Source organism: Pungitius pungitius, chromosome 5, assembly GCF_949316345.1.
Source record: "Pungitius pungitius chromosome 5, fPunPun2.1, whole genome shotgun sequence".
Taxonomy (NCBI): domain Eukaryota; kingdom Metazoa; phylum Chordata; class Actinopteri; order Perciformes; family Gasterosteidae; genus Pungitius; species Pungitius pungitius.
Genome location: NC_084904.1, coordinates 3087034 through 3105637, shown reverse-complemented (window position 1 = coordinate 3105637; position 18604 = coordinate 3087034). Strand labels below are relative to the sequence as shown.

Below are 18604 nucleotides of genomic sequence, written 5' to 3'. Positions count from 1 at the left end.
ACTGGGCAGATGGAAACAAAGCAAAGTAAACGTTACATTTGAATTAATTTATTGCATGGTACAAGGACCAACAGCCAGATAATTACTTGGAGTACATTATTTAAAAAGTCAGATTGTTTAAAAGCAAATGTTTTCAGTGGATTATGAACATGACTTGGAACAAAGCCCCATTAGGACCACTGACTTTTCATAGCATGATTCAAACCTAGTACAAAATATTTAAAAAATACAAACTGAGCATATTTACAGTCTCTGAATACAGTAGCATATAAGCTTCACAAGTGATGGCCTGCTAGATGATGACAGAGCAACATGAGCACGCTACGTCATCCAAGGCAAGTGGCTTTGTACCAGGGAGGGCCAGGTTCACGCGCCTACCTTCTGGTCAAATCCAGCTACAATTAGTTTGTAACTCAATTCATGTTCCTCGATCGGCTTCACATGCTGCTCTGATGTTTAAAAGCGCATGCTACAACAAGTAGGAACAACCAGGCAATGATTGAAAACTCAGTTTCATAATGTGTTAAAAGTATAAAAATGTAAGTGCCTTACAGGTAACCCTCTATAACTGATTTACACATCAAGCTAATCGTTTGTTTCAAACTTTTAACACGTTAGTACGGCTGTGTAGAAGTTGCTTTTCCAGATCCACAGGCTCACCGGAGTAGAGGAGCTCTAGCTTTGGGTATGGAGTGACTATGAAGAGAAAGAGAAAAGGTCAGAATATGATTTACATTACATACTGTTTACAAACGGTAAACGTAACTGAAATGGCGATAGGTACCATGGCCTAGAAAATCGCTTTGATTGCAAAGGGCTGCGAGCTTTACGTCCTCTGGAGACTGTGCGTCTGTTGTGTTTAAGAAAGAAAAGTGAGAAACGCATTAGGCATGAGCAGAAGTAAGAGGCAGGAAGCACAGCGAGCAGTAGAGCCCACAGCCAGTCGGAGGAGGAAGCATCGGGGAGTTTTATTGGGAGAGGTACAGTAGCCAGGTCAGATCGACTGGAATATAGTGTGTGTGTGTGTGTGTGTACGGAAAGAAGAAACCATGGCTGGGTTGCACCGTCGGAATTTAGTTAATTAGGATTCAAATGATTTAGCCATAGCAACAATGAAGTTTTAATTAACAGTCCACAATTGAATAAATGTGGAAAATCTTAAACTGGTTTCAGCGTGTTTTATTCATGCTGAAATGTTCTTGTGTCTGACTTCTCTACAGACGTTGTCCTCCAGAGACATAAAACCAAATGGTTTAAATTATGATCTGCATTGAAGACTTGACATTTGCGTCCCAGCCTGAGAGCAGGAAGTGATTAGGAGAAGGGGATAGCGGGGAGCCGCGGAGTTTACGCCGATCAGCCGCCCAAATGACGTAGAAGCGACGTGGGGGTGGGGGGGGAAGCTTGCCTGCAGGTGCCCCTGTGCCATGTTTAAGTTGACGAGGGGGCCCGTGTTGGCTGCGGCGCTGGCTGCGTCTCTACGGCCGCCGCTTGGCTCCCAACACATTGGGTCCCTGTCGTCAGCCGCTACATGCAAGTTGCCTAAGGACCTGACCAGCCGGGTGTGGCACAGGGAGCTGGCGGAGAGGAGGGAAGCCGTTAATTCGGGTCCACAAGCGCCCACGAGTGGCTGTAGCCTCTCTGGCTGCTCTTCAACTGTGTGCTGGGTTTACGTGCGAACGCATCACGAGCAGGTCGGACCTAGCAGATATTATAGTATATTATAACGGTCCTGGAAAAAGGAATTGATTCAAAACATCAAAGTGCTTAATAACTGACTAATCTGAACTCGAGACTGGGTTAAACCTTTTTGAGTTTTCATCAGTAAATCTGCAACCATTTGTTAAAGACCAAAGTTTCATGTTTAAATCACATGATCTCAGCCATCACTATGACAACCGAGCAAGGCGACGGGGAGATGGCTGAAATCTGGACAGTGGACCATGGGAACTTTCAAAAAGCTTTTCTCACCCCTTAACATCTTTTATTCGATTGTAATCAATATTAATGTCTTTTCTGATCCGAGTGGCCAATTTGAAGCCAATCAGATGTTTGATATGATCTTATTTAATCGATACAGGGAGATTCATTCTATTATGTCTTTTATATCATCTTTAAGCGGAGCAATGCTAAAGACATTATTTCCTGTGCGGCTCTCCCCGACAATGCGCCCGGTCCGTCGTGAATTGCGAGTAGAGCCACTGACCCTTCTTCTACTGCGCTGGCTGGCAGCGAGGTCCTGGTCCTCTTCCTGCTGTCTGATTGGTCGGACAGAGCCATGGGGTTGGCGCTGGCCTGCAATATGGCTCTGCTGCAGAGGGGACAAAGGTCATTAGCCCCAGCCACGTTGTAGGTCAGAGTGCAGTTAGGCATGGAGTGTGCGTGTGTGTGTGTTGCAAACGTTACCTGAGAGACTGCGATGACGACCTGGTGTGAATCTTATTCTCTTCTTGTCTGCGTAAAACAAAAAAGTAACGGGGGTGAAAAAGTTGATCGGCGGTGATCTCAGAGCACAAAACGCTAACAAGGAAGGGTGGAGGGCTAAAAGACTTTAAAGACAGGTTTGAGTCATCTTGATAGTGATCATTACTGCAGCTTCAACAGCCAGGTGGGATTAGTAAAGCCAAGTAATACCAGAAGAAGCCAGTGGATGGCGCTATGCAATTAGAGATTTAAGAGAACTTGAGCTTTAAATTAAAAGGCTTGAATGTCTGACAGCGTTTTATTTTTAACAGTCCAGTCAACACAATAACACGCAAAGCATGATGGTTAAAAATGACACGGTGATGGAAACAGTTGGATAACAAAATGAAGGCCTGTGTACAGAGAATGGGGACAAAGACGAGACAGGAGCCTCTGAATTGTAAAAACGGGCTCTGCTCATCAGCTTTACGTTGACTGTTCTTGCAGAGACAAATTTTGGATTTGGGTTAGGGAGTATTCAAAATAGAAAAAAAGAAAAAGAGACTGGAGCCTCACTTACAGCATTCTCAGTTAGCGCTCCAGAAACGGGGAGGGGGGGGCAGGACAGGTTTTTTTGGGGGGGTGGGGAGGAGTGGGGCTGACGGGCGGCAGAGCTCATTGAAATCCTAAGCCGTCTACACAGAAATGCAGGATGGAAGAAGGGAAGCCATACACAATCCACCACAGGGCAAGGCTACACAGGGAGGAGAGCAGCATGGCTACCAGCCATCTGAAAGGAGGACAGATCCAACAAGAGCAAACGGGGAGGGGGGGGGAAAAAAAGAGGAAGGAGAGACAGGAGATGTCCGGGCAGGACACAGAGCCCCCCCCATGTTCAGCTTTTCCACTGGGACTGGATCACATCACACAACTTTCACAGAGCTTTGCTCGTGGCAGCAGGGTTTTTTTTTTTTTTTCGTCCTTCGTGACTTGGTGGTTCGCTTTGTGGGACATTCTAGAGGCCAATACGCAATATTGGGGATTTGGTTGTATAAAAGTTATTGTATGTACGTTTACGTCTATGAAATCAAATTATTTAATAATATCACCAAACAGAGATTCTTGCTAAATAATAATATACCAACGGCAGCTTTGTTCTAAAAACGCCACCATCTTTATTTATCCCATCATCCAATTTTGTTCCACAAAAAGGGGGTCCCTATAGGAAGAAACCTGACGGAGCACACAAGGCTCAGGTGGCATATGTACACTGATCCAGTCACAAAAGCAATGGAAAAATTAAAAAAAAGGAATCGACAATGAACCCTGCCCAACATTAATAATAACACGTTAAAACACAAACAGATCTGACACAGGCATGTCCATGCGTGCATGTCCGCGGCTTTCATGCCTGTTGCCATGCATGGAAAGGGAGGAGGGGAACATTTCCATACACCCGTTGTTCTGATCCTAAACAGCAGACCAATCCGGCCGCCCTCAACTCTCTCGTCACACGTGACGTTTTAGAAGAATTCTTTGCGTTGCAGCGACGATCAGCACGAGTTTACCATCCCGCCCCCCAAAAATTGACATTTAAAGTTGCTACTACTGTGGATCAGAAGGAGGTCCAAGTCTCCCTTGATAGCGCCGCCCTCCGGGACGTGCTAAGCTGCTGTTGGTGCAGAGCCGAGCGCCGGACAACATTTCATTCAACCAATCCGGATCTTTTGTAAAAGCGCGATTAGTTGAATAATTTGGCGCGGTTGTCGGCGAGTACAGCAGGCCGGTAGAGCTCTGCTGTGACTCACTGGATATCCGGGATAAGCGTCGATATCAAAAGCGGATCGGCCTACGAGGGGAAGATGATGATGATGATGATGACGACGACGACGACGATGATGCCGACCGCGGAAATGCAATGCATCCACTGGGTGCGCAACCGCGTCAAACCACGCGGTCGTCCGGGGGGGAAGACAGAAAAGAAAGAAAAGTAACAAAAAAATATGCGTTAAAAAGTCAGCCATACCGTTCACTGGCACAGCAATTGTTTCTACAGGAAGAGGTTGTCAGTTAAAAAGGGGAAGAAGTGACGTGCACTTACCTCCATCGCCCAACACCTCACATCCTCTCTGTCTGATTCTCCTCTCTCCCACTGTCACTCCCTCTCTCCCTCTGTCACTCCCTCTCTCCCCCTCTCTCTCCCTGCTACCTTTTGAACGGCGGGCAACACAGCGGCCACGCCGCGCCCCTGAGGCTGCAGCAGAACGCTACCACCTGCCTGACATGGGACAACAAAAGCCAGAGGCCACATGGGTACATCTGGCCACGCCGACAGGCAACCTTCCACGGCTTCCACGGCACAAACGATATTTTGAAAGGAGGAAAAAAAAAGAAAGAAGCATAACCACGTCACAACAAAGTGGATGCCTGATTGATCAGTAGTTTCCGTTCATTTATCTGTGCAGCAACGATTACATCATCACAGTATAAGGCTTTAATAAACCTGCACAGGGTTGTACCAGTAATTTATATAATAAGCTAAAAAAATTGCATTATAAATAGCTTGCATTAGCAAGTATCGAGCTCTATCGATTCGGCCTTTAAATGATGTACAGACTACCAATCCTGCAGATCAAAGAGTTAACTTCCTTCATCGTTTGTGCCTTTCTAAATCCAAACCACAACATAATGCAAGACAAGGATATTGGAAGATTGCGTGTCAAAAGCCAATCCTGCAAACAACTTGTACAATCGCTCTACCATTTGTCACACTACTCCCTCGACTTAGATGAGAATGGGAGGAGCTGGATTACACATGATCTGCATGTAACGACACTTATTCATAAAGGACCAGGGGGGACAGAAACGGTGTTATTGAAATACGAGGAGGGATCGGAGTCGGCGATTGGCCCCGACGGGTTGACCGTGCATAAAACCCGACCCAAAAGGACGGCTCGCCCTGAATAAAACACAGAGGGAAGGAGGAACCGCAAAACCCCCCCCCCCTGAAAATCCCCTCGTCTTTAAGAGATCGCACCGCTTCAAGATCACAAGCGGCCTATGATTGTGAGACATTGCCTGGCGCTCCGAGGAGAGATGCGGCCCCCTGTTGGAGGGGGACCACATCGCTCGGCTACTTACGATAGAGAACCCGAGGACGATCTGGCCTGCCTCTTGCTTTTCAGGGCTCGCAGTTTATCCCCCTGCGTGAGGCCGTTTCTCTCCTCATCGTCGTCGTACTGGAACACAAAGAGACGGCTGCAAATAGACAAAGTGCAAAAAAAACAAAACAAAACAAAAAACCACTTGGACTGCATAGTGGAGAAAGATCCTGCGGCATGGTCTGTACGCCTAAAGGTGCAGCAAGGACTCCTCCTCACCCGGTCCGTTTCCTCCTTGTTGGACGCCCGGTTCTTGTTGCTCCCGTTGATGCTGATGTCGTCCACACCGGACAGGATCCTGGTGACAGACGCCTTGCCGTTCTCGCGTTCGTTTTGCATCTTCTCCCGGAAGACGTCTCCCTCTGCCCACAGGCTGTTCTGCTTGCTGGAGTAGAAACACGGCACGACAGAAAACGATGAATTCAAATAACACTCTTTTCTGTTGGACGAGGACGTATTGACGTACTGCACCAATCAGATTTGAGCAACATTGAAGGCGACAGTTGTGGCATCGACTGCCCATGACAACGAATACAGCGCGCTGCATGTTGTGTTTTGCTGTTGCTTATTTAGTCACAGACATGAAACATTGAGGACGGACGCATACGATTTGGAAAATCGGTGTACACCCACTCTTCAACAAAGTTCTGCTGAGGCCCGATGATGGAGCCCGGTCTGCAGATCCGTATCCAGGCGATGGCCTCCGCAGCGCTGAGGCAGTAATGCTTCATCATGTAACAGCCAATCAGAGTGCCAGTCCTCCCCAGACCAGCTGAAAGGAACAACGAAAAAATAAGGCGTCAGGCCTTCAGCTTGAGAGAGTAGAAGCATCGTGACGACCCCCCCCCCCCCCCCCCCCCCGTCAGCAGCTGCCACGCGCGGTCCGACCTTTGCAGTGGACGGCGACGGCGCCCTCGGCGTTCTCGCAGATGTTGAGGAACTTCCTGAGGATGGCGTCGTTGGGCGTGCTCCCGTCCACAAAGAACAGGTCGTGGTGCTCGAAGCCGGATTCTGTGAAGCGCCTGGCGTCGTACATCTTCTTGTTGAGTCGGATGACCGTGGTGACGTTGTGGTTCCTGAAGTACGGGATGTAGGCCTCGGGAGCGTGCAGCGGGTAGCCTGCGGCGAGACCGAGGGAGGTCAGGCGTTGATTAGAAACCACATCGGAAGAAAAAAAAAGAAATAAAAATGAACCATCACTTACCGTTCTCTATTTTGCTCTTCGGATGAGGCCCGCTGAACGCGAGGAACTTCCCCGGAATGATCCAGTTCAGGTCTCCGTTTTCCGCCCGCTCGTAGTGCTCGTATTCTTCCACGTCGAAGTTGGAGAAGTCGAGCCAGCCGTACTGCAGAGCCTGGTGGACGCGACGATGGTCATTTCAATCATGGCACCACGTAAATAAATTTTTTTTTTTAAAAAGGGACGTACCTTTTGAACACCACGAAGACAGTCCAGGATGTTCAGGTTGTACATGCAGGTTCCGAATGAGGCGTCTCTGAAACATATAAAATGCACCGACATCAGCACAACTCCTCCTCTCGAAATAGGGAACCAAGTCAAACGTGAAATGTAAAAACAGAGAAATGTCACCTGAATGGAATGTATGTTGAATTCCTCGACACCAGCAGACTGTGGGCCTCTTCGGGCATCATGTTGAGATGCATTACCTTTTGAATACAGGTACACGATCAGCAAATTCCTCCTGCATTCCGCGCACACAAGCTACGTGTAACGCGCGTGTTCGAGCGCCGCTTACTGCGTATGAGCCGATGAGGTAGGCGGCATTGGCTTGTTTCTTCTGGTCGCCACAGGTGTAGAATATGATCTTCTTCCTCGAGAGCATGATGGACTGTGCAGAGACATTCGGAGCAAACGTGTGAACTGTTGCGAGATGGTTGATTTGACTTTATTATTGAATGAGAAGACCACCAGCCAGGGATGACAGGGCTATAAATGTAACTGCAACATGTTGACGGATGCGCTCCCCACTGCAGGTATAAATAGATGCTGATGGACCGGGGGTCTCGCCTTCTAGCCTCTCTGGCAGGGAGATTAGGAGCAGCGGGTTTGCTTTACCTTAAGCTTCTTTGTCAGCTTGCAGCAGAAGCGATAAAACATGGCCAAGTTGAGGGGACCAAAGTCCGCGTAGAAGCTGAGAAAGAGGGAGGGGGGGGGGGGGGTTTGGGGAGAAGAACGAGAGTGTGTCAGGGAGCTTTTCATGCAGCCTGATACGGTCTCTGGGGAGGTTTCACAAGAAAAAATTCTGTCACTCCAGACTGAAAGTGTAAAGACTATATTTGGAAGTATTTTATGTCAGACTGGGTCATTTATACAGGGAAAAGGTGCAAACTCTGTATGTATTTCATATAAAAGTAATTCCATGTCCTGGCGCCATCAATCATCAAAAAGCCAGGTTCTGCTTTTTTGCCTTTACTTGACTTACTGCTTCGAGAAAAGAAATAATCCAAACAGCAACAACAAGACCTTTCAATCTAAACTAGTGCAAAAAAATACGTTGGTCTTAAATGTCATCAATGCCGATGTGACATCTGAGGAAAACAACAACCCTGCGCGCGCGATCACTCGTGCAACCAAATGCTAGAATCCTTGTGATCGGAGGTCAAAGGTCAGGGTCCCAAAAGCGCATCAGACACACAACACAACTTACTTCTCGTACGCCAGCTCCTCATCGACGCAGAAACAGTGTCGGTCGGCCGTGCTCTTGATCTTTTGCTTTAGTATGGCGAAATAGAGTTGATCTGCAAGAGGAGGAAGGGGGTGGGGGGGGGGGGGGGGGGTCGCATAGCGAGGCCGTTAACTTGGTAACCTTTATTTGGTCGTCCTGTCGTCTCCTCACTTCGGCTCCTCTTTGTCTGCAGCTGACGTTTCGTCTCGCGTGTCTTTTCTCGCGACTCACCCTGGATGAACGGAATGGATCTGGACGAAACATCGTCCGCGGTCATCTTGCCCACTTTTCTGAACATGACTGTGTGGCAGAGAAACGTACGACGTCGATTTTCTTCACGAGGACTTGCGCATACTGAGTTAAACACTTCGAGAGGTATTTAAAATGTGTAAGACGGTAATTAAATTTTAAAAAAAAGCTGGGGTTAAAAGTAAAATGTTTGCACTTGATTTAACTCTACGGGACAAGAAAAGTTACCAGCCAAAGAGGGAAGGAGTAGGTTGTGCAAGTGCGCACTGCAAAAAAAAGAGAAAGGAAAGCTCTGCACTCGACTCCTCCCTGTTGGTGTAGCGCGGGACCCTATTGGATACGACGGATTCGGGGCGCTACGTGATTGGAGGAGCCGCCCGTCGGTCGGGTTCCACCGCGCCCCTTCCAGTTTAAAGTTCTTAAACTGAGACACACGATAGGCCCCGGGAACTTTGCCCGAGCGGTTGCTAGGGGGACCCCTCGGCCAATCAGATGTGTGATTCACATTTCAGAGAACGTCCCTTTTCTCAGATTTGAGCTGCGCAAAGACGTTCAACTACAAGCAAAACGCCATGGAAAATATATTTTTTTAAAAACTGCATTGGGCGGCGCTGACAGCGGGAAGACGATGACCTTTAAGCACGAGCATGTCGTTCCTTCGCCATGCACAGTTTATGAACCCCCCCCGCTATGCTGTAATTTCCTTCTCTAAAATACATACAAACGCAAAACCCCGCTGCGAGTATTGCGCATCCTGTGCACATACTGCCAACGGGGCTGCCTTCACTATAACGGCATGTGGGTGTCGCCATATTAGGTCAAAAATGCAAAATAAAAACAAGAAATCCTTCCACACACCGCGGTCAGTCACCACGCAGCGCTTTCCCGCACACTTCCCACAACTAGGCTAAAAGTTGTCCGGGTTCGCCCCGCAGCCCGCGCGCAGCCCTGTTACCTGTTATCTCAGTGTAAATACTAGAGTTTGGCTCCGCCTCTGAGCCGCCCGGAGCTGCGCAGCGCTTTTTCCTCGACTCGGCTCTCCTCCTCTCGCTCTTGCGCTTCATGTTGTCCTCAGGTCCGCACGGTAGACATTCCCAGTGGGCTGCAAACCCTCCCTCCCACGCCCCCTGTTCGCTTCGCAGTGCGGCTGCGTATCCCCGTAGTGGTGCTGCGTTATTGTGGCATGGTCTGATGATCTGGAACTGAGCGTGCGTGCGTGCGCGCGTGTGTCAACCGAGGTCTCGTTGTCTGCTTCCAGGCTCTCCGGCGGTGGTGACGTCTGTGAAGAGGGGCAGGTTTTCTCCTCTCGGAAATCCACTGCATGTTGACGTATCAGGATTAGGAGTTCAGTGCCCACCCTCCACGGTCGATGTGCAGCCGCTGCAACGTGGGGAATGTAGTCCTAATGTGTGTGTGTGTGTGTGTGTGTATGTGTCATTTTTGAAATGAGTGCGTAATTAACGTGCAATTTGGAGTATAAATAAGGATACAAGAAAAATGCAGCCAAGAAATATCAATTCACTTTTACGAGGAACACCAGTGAACCAACTATTTTCACATGTGCTGCATCAAACCATCTTATTAGAACATAAGACATAATACCGTGACGCTGATGGAAAAGGTAGAAAATGTGTTAAACAATAGACCAATTCATTTATTTCCCCTTTACACACTTAACCATACATCATTCAACACAGGCACGACCAAGGGAAACTTCAAAGTGTTTTTTTTTCTCCACCAAACCTCACATTTTTCACCGCCACAACATGTTTGCTCAGTTAATTTACTGGCTTCAAAACTATGTTTAAAAGATAGAGTTTATAAAGAGACATTGAGTTATGATGGTTTTTGTAAACTAATAAAGTAAAGGAATACACTTTCCCACTGTTTCAGAAGGCCAGCAGGCACGATAAACAACGGGCCCTGAAATGTCCAGACACTAACATCTGTTACAGAGAATGACGTTGCCCAAACTCTTTCTGTAAACTGAACAAGCAACTGACGTGCACGAGCCCTGCATGCGCGCCAATAACGACAGCGACGTGGGACGAGGCCCTTTCCTGCAGTCCAGCTCGCTACACATGAACGATCTTCGGCTCACTGCCAAAGTCCAGAGTCTGATGAACTCCGGCGAGCTGCAGGAGCCATTCGATGGGCATGTGGTCCAGGTGGTTCATGTCAAAAGGGGAAAAATGAACCCGGGGGCCTGTCGAGAGAACACCAGAGTGAGGGAGGAACAGAGAAAGATAGGCAGAGAGAGAAAGAGAGAGAGAGGCATTACCGGGTCCTGCAATGACTGCTCCACCTTGTTGATGCATGTCCCCCTGGAAGTCAAATGCAGGGCTAGTCATCGCCCTCCATATGCTCTTCAGTTGTCCCATGAAGATACCAGACTTCACATGGGGGCTTCGGTGGCCTTTATATATATATAAAACAAACACACACAGATTCAATTCCCCATGTGTCAGAATATGTTGGGGGGGGTGTATACGCTCATCCTGTTATTGCATACCTGACTCTGTATATTTCTCCTCTCTCTTCATTCCAAGCTTTTGATAGATGCACCTCTCGGGGTCCACGTATATTTCATGAGGATACGCCGTCAGCGAGCAGAATGGCTGGAGAGATTGAAAACAAAATCAGCAGGATATACAGGAGCAAATGACCAAAATGACGCACATGAATGACCCTTAGAGTTACCTCAATGTGACGATGAGCCGACTGACCGATCACAACCAGTCGGATGTCAGCATCCTACAACGGCCACACGTTGCAAGTTGGAGTTTCCAGAGTCCAATAATCAAGAGTTACCCCCCGAACTATTGTCCCCACTTTGCATGTCAAATTGTCAGGACAGAGGGACCGGGACTCACCTCCAGTGCTTCTTTGGGGATTTTGCTCAAATCCTCCACATATTCTTTACAGCTGTAGCACAGGAAGTTCTGCAGGAACGTAATGCGTCAAAGGGGTTACAGAAAAAACGAGTCAAGTCATCATTTAAAACTCTCATCCAACACAATATGTGTCATCCCTTTGTCTTCACCTATGGACATACTCTCTCTTCATTGCCAACCGAAGGCAGGGGAAGCTGTTGGGGCATATGAACAGCGATGCTGATGCTCACCTGTTGTTTATGACCTTTACGAGGCTCAATCTGGTTTAAACATGGTCCTCCTATGGGATCGGGAGCCCATGAGTCATCAGCAAGGTTAAACCAAATAAAGTTATTTGTCCCCTACCCGCACGAAAATTATGACCGTTTTCCTGTCTTGATATAAGTTCTTGAAAGGAACAGGGACTCCGCGGCGGTCGTAAACCAAACAGTCTTCGACGTCTTCAAGACCATACTCGACCGATGGGGTCCCGGATTCTTGGGTTTCTTTAGTTACTTGTCGAGTTATCGGTGAAACCGCTTCAGCCATTGCTTCTTTTGCTTCTTCTTTTTTTTACCAGGGTTCCCGAATACTCATTGCTATTTTGGGAGCTTCCGTTCAGCCTTGAAGAGCAGAGTTACACGCCCATAAATTGTGTGTGCGTGTCTGTATGAGAGAGAGAGAGAGAGAGAGAGAGAGAGAGGGAGAGAGAGAGAGAGATGAAAATGTCATTTAAATTGAATTGTCAAGCAATAGTAGATATGAATGTTTGACAAAAGGTCAAAAAAGAGGTGCATTTCTAAAATTTTGGGTTGTACAAATAAATGTGTGACATTAACAGACTTGCAGAATAGTTCCCGAGGTCATCTTTGTATTCCCTCGTATGGGTCGATACGCCCCATAATGTACCTCGTAGTCAGTTTTCATCCTCTATTAGCTCAAATGATGGTAGTGGGGACATTCGAATGCTGAATATTAAGTGTTGTAAATATGTCTATCGGAATGTAAATAGTTATTGTTATTAATAGTATTATTACCGTCCACGCAATTGCAGTTCATCTTATTTATTTTTGAATCGATAAAAGTTTGTACGCAAATGCATGTACGTATAATATGTTTATTTAATTATAATATTCAATCAATGATCTGTTGAAAATAAACCTATCGAAAACAACATTTGAAGACTCAATCCACAACCAAGATAACCCTTACACCAGTAGCTGTGTTTAAATATATTCACCATGTGCTAAAAATATCCGTTGATATAATAAAAGTGGTATAACCAGTTAACCTCTTACACACTCACAGTTAACGTTATGTCGCTACTTCTCCTGACGGGGGTCATCCAGCGCCCCGTGACGCATTACGAGTCGGTCCTCGTCGGCTTCCGTCCCGCTGCCCTTTCGGTGCGGAAGTGTTGTCCTCCACAGCCGAGCAGCAGCAGCAGCAGCACCCGAGCAAGAGCTGCCTCTGTTTGGGCGAACACGTCGCTAGTTCAGCCGCGGCTCGTTCCCGCCCGAACGTCTCTCCTGCCGGGACTTGTCCGCACTCGCCGTGGCCGTGCGGCGTGGATGTATAATGCGAGCAGCGTACGGCGCGACGGGGCACCGTGTGAAGTGGTGAGATGTGTCCCATGTTGGAGCTACAGCTAACTTAGCATCCGGTGATGGGGCCAGCTAGCCTGTCTCAGCGAGCAGAACCGGGTTAGCACCCGAACCGTCTTCTCTAAACGAGGCGGGGAAGTGCGTTGCTCCATTGGTGGCAACGTTGCACATACCAGTTAAATGTATAGCGTTATACATTTATATCAATATATGTGTGCGTGTATGCACACGTGACCACCTGTTCAATGTTTACATCGTTGAACTCTGCTGTAATCACGCGACGCATCGCTGATTTTCTTGGTTGCGCTAAAGCATTGAAATATGCAAACCTGTTTAGCACCTGGACCGAAACGTGGCCAACGATAGCTGTGTTTTAAACACGCGATAAGCAGGTGAAACGATTACTTCAGTGGGGCTGCAACGCGTGCTGCTCGTTTGTTGCGTTCCGTTTTTGGCTTTGCTAAATGATGTCATTGTTTAATGATGGTGTCAAGCTATGTGGTCGCTGTGCACTGGTCATGTGTACTACATCGCGTAAAGACAGTGTCGCCCGCCCTCATTCTTCATCAGCATCGCTTGTGCTTCCAGATGTTTCTATAGAAATGCCTTGATTGGCCTTGACACTTCAGAAAATGCAAAAAAAAAACTAGAATAACGAGCAACTAGATATTGGTTTTTTATTCCCTTAATAATCAACATTCATATTTTATTCGAGAAATATTGTTGGAAGAAGAACTTGACATTGGCCCTTACATGTTAATGCTCGTCTTTAATTTTACAATTATTTGTATTATATTACAATATTTGTTTTGCTACAAATGTTTGTGTACATATATTGTATATTTTTACTCTTTTTCTCTACCACACTACTGAGGTATAGAGTGAACTTCAGTACACTTTGTCTACTGACTTCATTGTTTTTCAGTGTTGAAAACACTCAAGGGTTGAAAGTTACTTGAATCATTTTTGAATATTTTCTTTTACAACTTTATTATAATGTTACATTTTATGTCAGCAAGTTCTTGTGTTGTTGCTTGTGTTAGCACATTCAATCCTATGAAATGTTTGGCTGGTTTCGCTAAAAAGTGCTGAAAGAAGCCTTGTTTTGGTATTGCTACTAAAACTTGGGTATTGATTAGGCTGACACTTGTACGATAAAGGATACAAATAAACAAACCCAGTCCCGCTCTGCTGTGATCCTCAATGCCACCCGACGAGTCCTGAATATATGTACTGTATATATTAACTAATTAATTGACTCCTGTATGTTCCAGAGTCTCCTTGAATCATCTATATGGGCCATCTTCTCTCGAAAAATGGTTACCGCCTGAAGAAAAGGACCTGCAAGTTGCACCACAGGAAGAAGAAGAAGAGGAACTGCTTCCTGCAGCTGCCCTGCATGCTCTGCTTCATTGTCCACAGCAGCGGCAGCGCCCTCGACGACAACAGCGACCACTTGGAGGCCGGCGCCAACGGGAGCACGTGCAGCCGCAACAGCGTCACAGGAATCAGCGTCCCCGGCGTGGGTGGCGTCGGCATTGGAGCGGCGGCTGCCTCGAAGCTCGCCGAGCACTACGCAACGCTCGCGTCTCCCGAGGACTGCTCCAAGTTCCTGCTGTCACCGCGGGAGCTCGCCGTCTGGGAGGGCCAAGGGAGGAGCCTTCTGTCAGCGGTCCCTGCCAAGCTGCTTCCACCGCCGGCGCTGTTCCGCACTGCTGGGGTGTCCGTGACCATACCCGTACCCGTACCCGCACCCGTGCCTGGCTGCCCCAGTGACTACACTGAGATGGTAGGTGGCAGCCCAGAGGGCGCCAAAACCACGGTGGCTGGTATTAATTCAAAAATGTGCCGATGGCCTCAACCGCCATGATTGACCTCTGCTGAATACTATTTACTGTATGGTAGCCTTAGGATTTAGGCAGACCGGGCAGCACGGCTGACAAAAAAAGAAGATGAAAATATCTCAAACAAAAGACAAATTCTTTTAAAAGGGAAACATTACACATCGAGTTTTTTGTGATGCCGCTTTGATTCAATGTTTGTGGTGTGGGAGTCTTGAAGTTCTTCAACGCTGCAATTACATCTGAAGGCTGCACACTCACATCTGCCCTAACCTGCCTGAAGAAAAACCTTTGTGTGTGTGTGTGGGTGTGCAGGTGTGTAAGAGGAAGTGCTCAGAGGTGCAGAGGTGCTCACCCTGTAAGCAGCCGCGCTGCGCCTTTGCCGCCCCTGAGGGAGGGCTGGAGAACGGGGGAGTTGAAGCAGGTGGGGGGGAGGCCGCCTCAAACTCTGAAACCGGCCACTGCCACCTTACCCGCTGTCCACTTCCCTCCTCCTCCTCTGCGTCCTCCTCCTCCTCCTCCTCCTCCTCCTCACCCGCCGACGGCTGCTGCAGGCCGGGCCTTCACGCCGACTCGCCCCACAGTTCCGACTCGTCCCCCTGCTGCCGGCATCATTACGACGACTGCCAGGGGAGAAGTTCTGACGGCAGTGATCACTTGAGTATCAACCACCTGCCTTCCTCCATCCTTCTCAAGGTCAGAGTTCATCAAGCAGCTAAATGCGCTGTTTGTCTTTAATCACTGTTGGCACAATGGGAACACGATAAAACCCTAAATGCTTCCACCTGGACTGTGGCTGTTATTAGACTGGAGTTCTATTTTTTTCTCTTCCTCTTTTCAGGTGCTATCCCACCTGACAGTGAAGGAGCGCTGTCTGTGTGCTTCTCTAGTTTGTAAGTACTGGAGGGACCTCTGCTTGGACTTCCAGTTCTGGAAGCAGATCGACCTCAGTGGCTTACAACAAGTAAGAACATAGCAAGACTCTATTCTCTTTTCCAGTCGAGCACTACACTTCTCTGGGACATTTTTTTATTTGATTTCTCCTTGAACACTCTTCACTGTCATGATGTTTCCACTGGTTTTCATCTCTCGTCACGTTGCCCCTCCCTGTTCTCGTTACCCAAGGTAAACGACGATCTCCTGGTGAAAATAGCCTCTCGGCGGCAGAACGTGACGGAGATTAACATCTCGGATTGCAGAGGCGTCCATGACCACGGCGTGTCCTCCCTGGCCGCGCACTGCCCAGGCCTGCAGAAGTATACAGCGTACCGCTGCAAGCAGCTCGGGGACACGTCCCTGTCGGCCTTGGCTACACACTGCCATCTACTGGTGAAGGTGCACGTTGGCAACCAAGACCAGCTGACGGATGAAGCACTCAGAAAGGTATGGCGTCAGAATCAGAGTAGCAGGACAAGCAATGTTTTTGAATGTCCAGATCTTTGACGCATTTGCCTAATTTCTTGTCTATATTCCCAAATGAAGAGGGAAGTATTTCATTTGACATTTGCTCAATCAACGCGTGTCCTTTTTCCCTTCAGCTGGGAGAGTACTGCAGCGAGCTGAAGGACATCCACCTGGGACAGTGCTATAGTATCACGGATGAAGGAATGGTGGCTTTGGCTGGAGGATGCCCTAAGCTGCAGAGACTCTACTTGCAAGAGAACAAGCTGGTAGGTCACCCCCCCCCCCCCCCCCCGCCACACATGGCCTTATATTTGATTTCTTTCACTTTTCATGCCTCATAGTTTCTATTCGAACAGGAGCCAATAGTGTCTTTTCCCTGTCTCTGTTTAGCGATGTGTTCATTGTCGGTTTAGTATTCTGGTCAGAGCAATCAAAAGTTATCGGTGTAGTAGCCAAACAGGGTTTGCCGCAATGTGAAGTTTGTTTAAGACAATCTTAACTAGCACAGAAAGAATGAATTACTTTTCTCTTTTTCATTGTTGGTTTCCGCTATGTTAGTCTTATCTCTCAATTATGGCACCGCCATGCAACGTGTACATCGCTATACAGACTCATTCATTTCAGTGTAGCCTCTCAGAATCAGCGGCGTTGTGATAATCCGATCGGACATTTGAGGTCCTCATGATGGAAATGGATGTTTTCTTGAAAACCCAGATGTTTGTACGTACACACAGCCTTTTAGGATCAACACCGTGATCGGTCTGATGACTAATTTCTCGCCGGAGTTGTTTAATAAATCGTGAGCATTGGAATGACCGCCCCTCATCATATTCATTTTCTTAGAAGCATCAGGTACAGAAGGAAGGGACACACTGCTTTACACCGTCACTAGATGTCACTGTGTTCCCGTTTTATTAAAACTGCCTTCCAGCAGCCTGCTTCTTGTCAGAAAGCCAGCAGGCTTGTTGATGCTAAAGCTCAGTTGCGCACAGCTCCTCCCAACCCCCATCAAATCAATTGGGAATGACAAATAGTAAGTATTTCATTCTGAAAGAGAGCTTAATCAGTCTTTTGGCTAGTCTGTTTCTCCCCCCTTTTGTTTCTATCGTCTTTCTCTCACTATTGCTCTCGTACTGTTCACTGCTGAAGCTCCTCTGCGGTCAATGAGTAATTACGACCTTGATGAATTAGCCCGCTTTAAGCTGTTAACAATAGCTCAGTTTGTTAAAACCCCATTCATCAACTTAATAGTATATGAAATTGGCGATTACCACGAGGTGAGAGATTAATATTGCCGACTGATAACATTTTCGGCGCGACCGTGTCATTTTTCAGACAGCCATTCTTCAGGCGTGAGATCCTCGCGGCTATTTCAGCTTCCTGTCGTCAGAAACGGGCTGAGCCTGCGAGGGAACTGTTATGTCTGGGCGCTCCGGTTTCTCGGCCCAAAGTTTTCATTAGGTTGGCAGGAATTAAGGCGAAGTTCCAAAGAAATACTTTTTTTTCTCTTTCGTTCCCTGTGACGGCCTTAACGACTCCGGCCAAAAAGAGAAAGAAACCCATTTGTGTTGCTTTGTGGGTAATTACAGTCTCGAAATGAGCTCCGCGAGATCCAGAAGTATGCGCGGACGCTGAAGGATGTTTTTTTCACTTCTTAGGACTGATGTCCTGCGACACAAGCTGTTGGCTTTTCAATGCGATCATTATAAATATTGTACTGCTTCTGTAAGGTGACTCACTCAGCTGTTTGTGCTCCTCTCCTCTCTGGGTGCGTTCGCGGTCTCCCGATCAACCACAGATGAGGATAAGCCTCTCATTCACTGTGATCTGCCCTCTTCCTCCTCCTCCTCCTCCTACTAAATTGAATAATTGATTTGCTGCAGGGTGTTTCTGTGTGGCCTCTCTCTCACCGTCATGTGCACACCAGCAAGCATTCTTTTTTTTTTTTTTTTTCTCTCTCGCTCCGTGTTGTCGTGGTTTCACTTACAAAGCTGCACGGCCTTTTCTCTCTGTGTGTGTTCGTGTGCGGTCAGAAGGGGTGGGGTAGGGGGGGGGGGGGGGGGGTCTTTGAAGGCTTGTGTAGCCTCTAGAAACACAAGCCCTTCCATTAGTAGTAGTAGTACCTCCACTAATGTTCCCCTGCCCTTTTTTTTTTAGCGTGTGGGCTGTAAACTTTGGAGACTGAGTGGGGCTGAGATACGTTTGTCGCTCTGCTGTGACGCAATCCTGAAATCGCTCGCAGTACCTGTTGTTGTTGTTGTTTTTTTTCGGGTAGCTAAAGACGGCGAGGCGATTGGACATTGATTAGCATACCGAAAGATGAAAGGATGAAAGGCTGAGGATGTCACCAGCAGGGACGAGTGTGTCCAAATGTTGTTTACA

The 18604-nt window shown here is 47.7% G+C and overlaps 3 protein-coding genes across 12 annotated transcripts in view; 1 reads left to right on the top strand and 2 right to left on the bottom strand.

Moving 5' to 3' along the window:
• Positions 1-28: 28 nt before the first annotated feature.
• On the bottom strand, positions 29-9813 carry cdc14b (cell division cycle 14B). Of its 10 annotated transcripts, XM_037482643.2 has the most exons (17): positions 9456-9811; positions 8483-8551; positions 8234-8324; positions 7642-7717; positions 7322-7414; positions 7156-7232; positions 6994-7060; positions 6769-6919; positions 6453-6683; positions 6198-6336; positions 5784-5949; positions 5545-5642; positions 2407-2454; positions 2207-2311; positions 1409-1577; positions 785-850; positions 29-696 (listed from the first exon to the last, which is right to left on the bottom strand). In XM_037482643.2, exons 1-16 carry the CDS (start codon positions 9562-9564, stop codon positions 827-829), a joined length of 1713 nt encoding a protein of 570 aa, XP_037338540.2. In that variant the 5' UTR covers positions 9565-9811; the 3' UTR covers positions 29-696; positions 785-826. The 10 variants fall into 10 exon arrangements, 9 of the variants coding, with proteins under 9 accessions (XP_037338540.2, XP_037338541.2, XP_037338542.2 ...); XM_037482644.2 differs by lacking the exon at positions 785-850; XM_037482645.2 differs by lacking the exon at positions 8483-8551 and having other exon boundaries at positions 9456-9808.
• A 320-nt stretch (positions 9814-10133) lies between these two features.
• prxl2c (peroxiredoxin like 2C) lies at positions 10134-11961 on the bottom strand. Its single transcript, XM_037482654.2, has 6 exons — positions 11740-11961; positions 11374-11442; positions 11201-11254; positions 11013-11118; positions 10782-10916; positions 10134-10706 (listed from the first exon to the last, which is right to left on the bottom strand). Exons 1-6 carry the CDS (start codon positions 11920-11922, stop codon positions 10576-10578), a joined length of 678 nt encoding a protein of 225 aa, XP_037338551.2. The 5' UTR covers positions 11923-11961; the 3' UTR covers positions 10134-10575.
• Positions 11962-12772: 811 nt separating this feature from the next.
• Positions 12773-18604, top strand: part of fbxl17 (F-box and leucine-rich repeat protein 17) — a 72539-nt gene continuing 66707 nt past the window's right edge. The window contains exons 1-6 of the mRNA XM_062562207.1: positions 12773-12992; positions 14252-14766; positions 15134-15514; positions 15660-15782; positions 15944-16201; positions 16357-16488. Coding sequence (XP_062418191.1) covers positions 14272-14766; positions 15134-15514; positions 15660-15782; positions 15944-16201; positions 16357-16488 — 1389 coding nt within the window. The 5' untranslated portion in view covers positions 12773-12992; positions 14252-14271. The remainder of the gene's footprint in view (positions 12993-14251; positions 14767-15133; positions 15515-15659; positions 15783-15943; positions 16202-16356; positions 16489-18604) is intronic.

Excerpts from the sequence above, each read along its gene's own strand:
- prxl2c (XM_037482654.2), bottom strand. The coding sequence starts at position 11,922 with ATGGCTGAAGCGGTTTCACCGATAACTCGACAAGTAACTAAAGAAACC. Across the intron at positions 11,255-11,373 it reads TCCCCAAAGAAGCACTGGAG|GATGCTGACATCCGACTGGT; the intron begins GTGAGTCCCGGT and ends TGGCCGTTGTAG. Across the intron at positions 10,707-10,781 it reads AGCAGTCATTGCAGGACCCG|GCCCCCGGGTTCATTTTTCC; the intron begins GTAATGCCTCTC and ends TTCTCTCGACAG.
- cdc14b (XM_037482643.2), bottom strand. The coding sequence starts at position 9,564 with ATGAAGCGCAAGAGCGAGAGGAGGAGAGCCGAGTCGAGGAAAAAGCGC. Across the intron at positions 8,552-9,455 it reads TATTTACACTGAGATAACAG|TCATGTTCAGAAAAGTGGGC; the intron begins GTAACAGGGCTG and ends TCTGCCACACAG. Across the intron at positions 851-1,408 it reads TGGCACAGGGGCACCTGCAG|ACGCACAGTCTCCAGAGGAC; the intron begins GCAAGCTTCCCC and ends TAAACACAACAG.